This window comes from Lycium ferocissimum, unplaced genomic scaffold, assembly GCF_029784015.1.
Source record: "Lycium ferocissimum isolate CSIRO_LF1 unplaced genomic scaffold, AGI_CSIRO_Lferr_CH_V1 ctg17032, whole genome shotgun sequence".
Taxonomy (NCBI): Eukaryota; Viridiplantae; Streptophyta; class Magnoliopsida; order Solanales; family Solanaceae; genus Lycium; species Lycium ferocissimum.
Genome location: NW_026716967.1, coordinates 7401 through 14698, shown reverse-complemented (window position 1 = coordinate 14698; position 7298 = coordinate 7401). Strand labels below are relative to the sequence as shown.

Here is a 7298-nt window from a genome sequence, read left to right as displayed (position 1 = left end):
CAATAGAAGCAATATAAATCCTAATGATGGTGTTCACACAATTTTATCCAGTGGGAAAGTCGTTGGCAAGGTTAATGATAATCATAAATGGCAAACACAAGGAGGAAAAAAAAATAAGAAAGGTAATGGTGGGAAATATGTTGAATCTACTTCTGCCAAGCCTACTGCTATAGTAATTCCTAAGCTTAGTAAACAGCAAAATAAATTTGCTGCATTGGGTGAAGGAGGTGATGGTCGTGAGTGTGGTATCGATGAGGAGGCAGTGGTTATTCGTCATGATCATGAGGGGAATAATAAGAATGCAATTGTGGAGAAAGATCACCAGGTGCAAGAGAATGACCAGCAGTTGCATGCTACTGCTCAGAAATCTCTGAATCTTGATGATGGGAAACAATTGTCTAATGCTACAGAAACTAGCCCTAGGCCTAATGAAGCAGTTGTTGCATCTGGTGCAAGGAAAGAAAATGCTATAGTTGTGCCTGCTGTGGAGAAAAGCTTACAACTTGCAGATAAGAATTCTCCAAGTGCAGTTATAGGTGGTGTGGAGAAAAATTCGAAATTTGCAGTTAGTGCTTGTCCAAGTAACAATAATGGGACAGATGGTGATAATAATTTGCAAAAGCAATTAAAGGAGACAGATGGTGGTACTAATTTCCAGAAGCAATTGGTTTTATTACCAGGTACTTCAATCCCTTTAGAGGCTGATAATGCTGTAGTTGGAGCACCAGCAGTGGAGAAAGAGGTTGAAAAAATGATTAAAACTTTGAATAATATTGATGTGGAGCTTGAGAAGGACGTAGCTGCAAGTCCTGCAGATGATGTTCCTAATGCTACTGTTGGTGATGTTAATATGCAGCAGGTCGAGGTGAATAATTTAGGTGAACAAATGGTGGTAGGTGCAGTCTTGAATCCTAATGCTAAGGTTTTCACACCTGGGAAAAAGATCGTGAATCCTAATGCTATTGATGATCTGGTGCCTACAAATATGTCTCCCCAAGAAGTGCCTGCAAATACATTTGTAAATGAGGGTACAGATGGTGAAATACAGGTATGGGGAGATCAACTAGAGGAAGGAGGAGGAGAGTGAAATCTCAGATTCTATGACACAATTTGTTAAAGGCTGCAGGTTTGCAGGTTGGTAATGTGGTGCAGAATTGTGCATTACCTACAGATGCTACTGTGACTAACAAGAAGGTGGAGCTGGTTGATAACAAGAATAGCTCTAAAGAGCAGCGTCTCAGTGCTAATTCTAAAGTGCAGGTTTCAGGTGATAAATCAGTAGCAGCAGTAGGAGGTAAAACAAATGCTGTGCTAAATCCTAAGGCAACTACACAACAACAAGAAGAAGATATGATTGCAAAGCCTCAACATAATTTACAAGTAGCAATACCAACTAGTGAAGGGTCTAGAATTGATATGGATGAGGAGTCTATTGCACAAAACTTCTACAATGCTGCAAGGGATGGGAATTTATCTCCTAGACAGGTGGAAAGTGTAAAAAGGCACAAAACTCATGCAAGGAAGGGCAGCTGGGATGGTAAGATGACTGCGGAATTTGTTCCAAGACAAATACCAATGAGACAAGCAAAGAAGAATGTGGCAGTTCCTACCACTTCAACAAAGTCCACAAAATCCAAGAAGAAATGATGAAGACTTGTTGGATTGGCATGAAGAACAAGACAAGGTGGATAATTCAATGAATATAGAAAATTTTACAAGTCCAGAGACCAAGGATTCTATTTTTTTGCTTGGATTATTTTCTCATTACTTTAGTATTATCATTTGTAATATCATCACAGAGTGTGTTATAAACTCTGTGATGATCATAGAATATTTGATTTTGTCAAGTTCGTATTTTCTACATTCTGGCTAGTGTCGAGGTTCTTGCCTCAATAGGATTAGTAAGGTAAGGCCTAGTCCCCCTTTCTTGTACTCTCCCTTTGAGGTATTTTTTGCTTTCTAGAAAATAAATAAAATTAGCCCTAGGCCAAAAGCCTAGTGGACTTTAAAAAAAAAAAAACTCGTAGGTCAACCATATTCTACGGATCTTTAATACTAGGTGTGCAAAACCTTCCCTAGGGGATCACCATAACCCTAACCTCGAACTTCGAACTTTGGTACCAAAGGATTTCTCTTTTGCTTCAAAAAATCCTTTTACCCAGTTTTCCTAATTTCCCTTAATAAATTAGGTGGCGATTCTAAAAATACGTAAAATTCAATTAGAGCACCAACAACCTCCTAGTAGCTTTTATGCGCCCGCGTAAAAGTGAACCATAACAGCGGGTCTGCCGGGGCGCATCCAGTCTCGTTGGGGCGAGACACCGAGCACTAGAAATTTCGATTCTGGATTTTCACCAAGTCTTTTCAAAATCCCGACAATCACCCGAGACCTCCCAAACGCAAACCAGACATGTATATACACATAAAAACACGCTACGGACTCACTCGTGGTCTCGGAATTCCCAATGGAGGTCTATTTGACCGGGTCAACACCCAATGGCCAAAAACCAACTTTCCAACGAATAACCCAAAACGCTCCCGAGTGCCTCGGGAACCGAACTGAACAACCCACCAAGTCATAACCGACCCTCCGCAGCTGTCGAAATTGACGAATTTCCAAAAAAGGACCGCTTACCCAAAAGTAAACTATCGGTCAACTGTTTTTCACTTTAAGGTTCTATTTCTCATAAGTCATCATAAAACTCGCCCGATTACCTCGGAAACGGTGCCACCAATCCCCGCGGGTCAAAATCATACTAATAGGGCTCGGGAAAGAGTCAACGGGAGTAAATGAGTCAAAAACACTATAACGACTAAACGAGTCATTACAGTTGGTCTTATAATAGATGAATTAGAATTGACTAAATACTGCCTGTAATTCAAGAGCAAAAGTGTAATTTCCTCCATTTATATAGACAACTATTAAAATTGTAAAAAAATAAAAAATAAAAAAAATGTTTGTAGTCACATCTTTCGGTTCGAACTATTAAACATAAATTGCTGACAACACATCGCGTGTTTTACAACCAATTTGGGGAATGTGAAATGCCTTTACGTTAAAAGTACAACAAATGTCTTTAAAACATGAAATTTAATTTCATTGAGCAAATATTAAAGTTCATGGACAACCCTATATGATACCTTCAAGAATATCTTTTCCAAAATCTATATATAATATAAAGCTAGACATAGACAAGGTGATGTAGCACCTCTCTATGGCCTAGAATCATAGTTATCTTTTTTCTTCTTTTTTGAATTTTTACCTCATTTTAAATTAATATGTTTTACTATTAAGAAATAATAAAAGTTACTCTATTAATTCTCTTAATTACACCTCTTAATTACATCTTTTTCTCCTCTTCCATAACCGTTCAAGGAGAAATCCTTATAGATCTAAATAACTCAGAATTGAGAGCATTGACATGTGATAATCTTATGCCAATTCCTTTACTAACTCTTGTGCTTGTATAGAGATTTGTTCAGAAGTTCCGCAAGTGCTGTTATTATAAGGTGACACTTTGAGCATTTTGATTTACCGGAATGCAAAAGTATATCTTTTTCTTATAATTTAGATATTTATACCGCTTGAGATTTTTTTTTTGTTTTTCTTTATTTTTTTTGGATGGTCATGAGGATGATAAATTGTCCACAACTAGAAATGTTAAAGAGAAAATTCTATCATCATGTAAATATTTGTTGATGCATTAATTAAGGTTATGTTCATATAATCATATTTGCAAATTCCTATCTAGATATACTTTTTGTAATTTGTTTAGTGAATTTAACTTGTAATAAATTATTACAGGTTGTATTGAAATTGGGTCAAAAATTATAACAAGAAGCATGTAATTATTCCAAGCATCTACTCTCGGTGGTTAATGTTAGGGAATTGAAAAGCTCCTTGCTAAAGTATTTCTTAATATGCGGTGTTTTTTCTTTCCCTCACTGTTTTTTTTTTTGGTCCAACACTGTTTTTTTAAATATTGATCCGGTTTCATTGCTTAAGAAGACTTTTTATTGTTAATTTTTATATACTTTTTATTGTTAATTTTTATATAAAACTTATCTTCTCAATGTAGAATTAATAATGTTTCTTATTATTTATGTCGCAGTTAAGAGTTTCAATTTTTTCAAATATTGACCCGGTTTCATTGCTTAAGAAGACTTTTTATTGTCAACCAAATTCTTTTAGATAAAATTTTATCTTCACAATGTACAACTAATAAAAAAAAATTATTTATATAGAAAATTAAGAGTTTCAAGATGAAATCTTTATACAATTTCAAATTTAATTTTAGTTTTACTTTTTATTCTTTAGTATTTATTCAACCATCGTTAACTACCTAAAATTTGAATACGTTTCCTTGGTAATATCTACAGGGCATACTACGTCAATTTCAACCATATAATCTATATGTATCTCTATATAAGCTAGACATTAGAAATCTATCTCATTTTCTTTTTTCGCATTTTCTTCTCATTTTTCTATTAAATATATGTTTAATTATTTCTTCCTTTTAAAATGAATAATATAACAGCTTCAACAATCATAATAGTGCAATTACAGTTTAATAAATAGTCTCCTTAAATTTTAGGTTCACCCAATTAATGAAATAAATGATCTCTTTAAATTGTAGCTAATGAACCGGTTGGTAAGGAATTATTCATATTCCTTTTTGTCCATATTTTTTAGACTTGATGTAACTATACCTATTCACCTTTTCTACACGAGTATATATAAACTTGTAATTTATTTTTTATGTAATTACTTATTTCCAAGCTCCTCTTTCCTAGGTTCTTCCATAAAGGTCTCAAGATTCATTTCTGGCCTATATTACGACACTTATGTTGTCATGTAATTGCTTCTTTTTTTTCTTTTTTTTTTAAAATATTGACTAAAATATATATATATATATATATATATATAATGATGAATGGATCATGAGCTTCTCAAGAGATTTTTAAATAATGGTCTTACTTCTTAATCATTACTGAGGCTAAATTATTTATATTGTTTTTAGAGATGTTTTTATCTTTTTCCCCTTTTCGCTTTGTTAATGGCAGGTTATTGAATTATTTGTTTATTTGAAAATGGAGAGACGTTCAATACTAGCAAACACGTGCTATATTCTTATTTCCCTTTGTGTTTCTTTTCTCCATATTTTTTTCTTTCAGAAAATCTACTGTTTTATGCTTATTATCATGTTAGTTCTTTTTTTTTTTTTTTTTTGGCATTTATATTGTAAAATTTCATTTCCTTGATAGAAAAAATTATTTTATAAACTACATATATAGGTGTTAATGCATATACCTTCATTTTACTTACTTACAATAATTTTTTAATTCAATTTTATATTTGTAAAAAAAAAATATTAATAACGCGCAAGCGCGACATATTCACTGGTGTAGGCATAAATCTTCAAATTTTCAAACTCGAAGTTTCCTCCGGTTCTAGTAGCTATTCGATATGACTCCAATTTTTTTCTTCTAAAATAAATTCAACCCCAAAAAAAATAAAGCGTAAATTATTTAAAAGGTAGGTTATTGTTAAGGGGTAAATTGCAAATTACTACTAGTAGCTAGCAATTTTTGAAGAGGTTTCCCAGTTCAATATGGACATGGAAGCAAGCAGGCCCTCAACGTCGCCTAATTCTAGTCAAATTCTTATCGTGTCCTACTATAATAAGTTATAAATGCACCATACTTTTACTTAATTAATCAACAATGAATCTTCCAGAGGAAATCTTAGTGGAAATTCTATCAAGGCTTCCTGTTAAGTCTCTCCATCGTTGCATGTGTGTATCCAACTTGTTTTCTTGTTTAATATGTGATCCCCACTTCCAGAACAAGCACCTCCGACATGCCCAAAGTTGTAGCAATTTGGAATCTAAAAGACTGCTTGCTAATATTGATTTTGATCTCAGGGTATCTTGCTCGTTATTTTCTGCTTGTTATAACAACACAATCGCCTGGAGACCTAACTATGCTGCTAGCAATAACAATGAAGTTAGGAAAAATTTCATATCGGTGGTTGTTCGTTGCTCGCATGTTAACGGTTTATTCTGCGTGTCTTTTGGACCCCCGTTAGGTTGTTTTGATTGGTTTGAGATATGTCTTTGGAATCCTACCAGCAATGAGTTAAGACGACTTCCCAATTCTTCTTCACTGAGTCATGAGGAAACAGAACCCCATTATGGGTTGGGTTATGACTCAGCCAATGATGATTATGTAGTTGTGAGGCTCATCACAAATCGAAATGATATGATTACGAAGAAAAGGTCTATCAGAGTCGAATTATACTCTTTGAAAACTGATTCTTGGACGACCCTAATTCAACCTTTCCCTTATACTACTCTTTGCGATTCTAGAAACACTTATTTTGACTGTCACTTTGTGAATGGTAGATTCCATTGGATGGTCCTTTGTGACAAATCCGGTTATCATGATTTCTCACCTGTGATTGTGTCCCTAGACTTGTCAAATTATGAATACAAAGATATACCACAACCTAATTACACAAAGGTGCCAAATACTTTTGTAGGTTATGGAGATGCCATTGATATAGTTGTCCTAGACGGCCTGCTTTGTGCCTGCTGCAATTACTTTGAACGTGGTTCTTTTGATTTGTGGACAATGAAAGATTATGGGGTCCAACAATCTTGGACGATGATGCTCTCAATCAGTAATAAAGATATTCTGGCATCTGTTAATTTGTCATATAGTTATTTGGTTCCGTTGTACTTGTTTGAAAATGGTGGTGTTTTGCTCAAGACATATGGAACCGCTAAACACAAGATATTGGTTTACAAGAAAGAATTCAAGCAAACTCTTGGTCGTGAAATTAGAGCTAGTAATATCTATACAGAGACCCTAATTTCTCCACATCGATATATCGGTACCCCTGCCTCTTTAAGAATCATCAAACTTCTAATGGGGGTCTCCAGGGATAGGCTTATTCAATATGTTTCTTATTAGATCTATGCCTTGGATAGGTTTATGTTAATTTTCTTCCCCATTGTACTAATTTTTATGCATATCACCAAAAGAACAAGGATATGGTTTATAGGCTTTTAAGTTATCTAGTTTTGTTCATGTTGCAAAGCAAAATTGTTTCAGTTATATAGTACTATCTATTTTGGACAGAAAAAAACATGTTTATTGTTGTTGGTCTTATAATAGATGAATTAGAATTGACTAAATACTGCCAGTAATTCAACAGCAAAAATGTAATTTGCTTTATTATTTATATAGACAACTGTTAAAATTGTGGAAAAAAAAAAAAAACTGTCTTTAGTCAT

At 34.0% G+C, this 7298-nt stretch overlaps 1 protein-coding gene across 1 annotated transcript; it reads left to right on the top strand.

Moving 5' to 3' along the window:
• The first annotated feature begins 5724 nt into the window (after positions 1–5724).
• LOC132042677 (F-box/kelch-repeat protein At3g23880-like) lies at positions 5725–6975 on the top strand. The gene has a single exon (XM_059433205.1). It carries the CDS (start codon positions 5725–5727, stop codon positions 6973–6975), a length of 1251 nt encoding a protein of 416 aa, XP_059289188.1.
• Positions 6976–7298: the final 323 nt, after the last annotated feature.

Bases quoted from the DNA above. Each gene is read 5' to 3' on its own strand.
- LOC132042677 (XM_059433205.1), top strand. From the start codon at position 5,725: ATGAATCTTCCAGAGGAAATCTTAGTGGAAATTCTATCAAGGCTTCCT.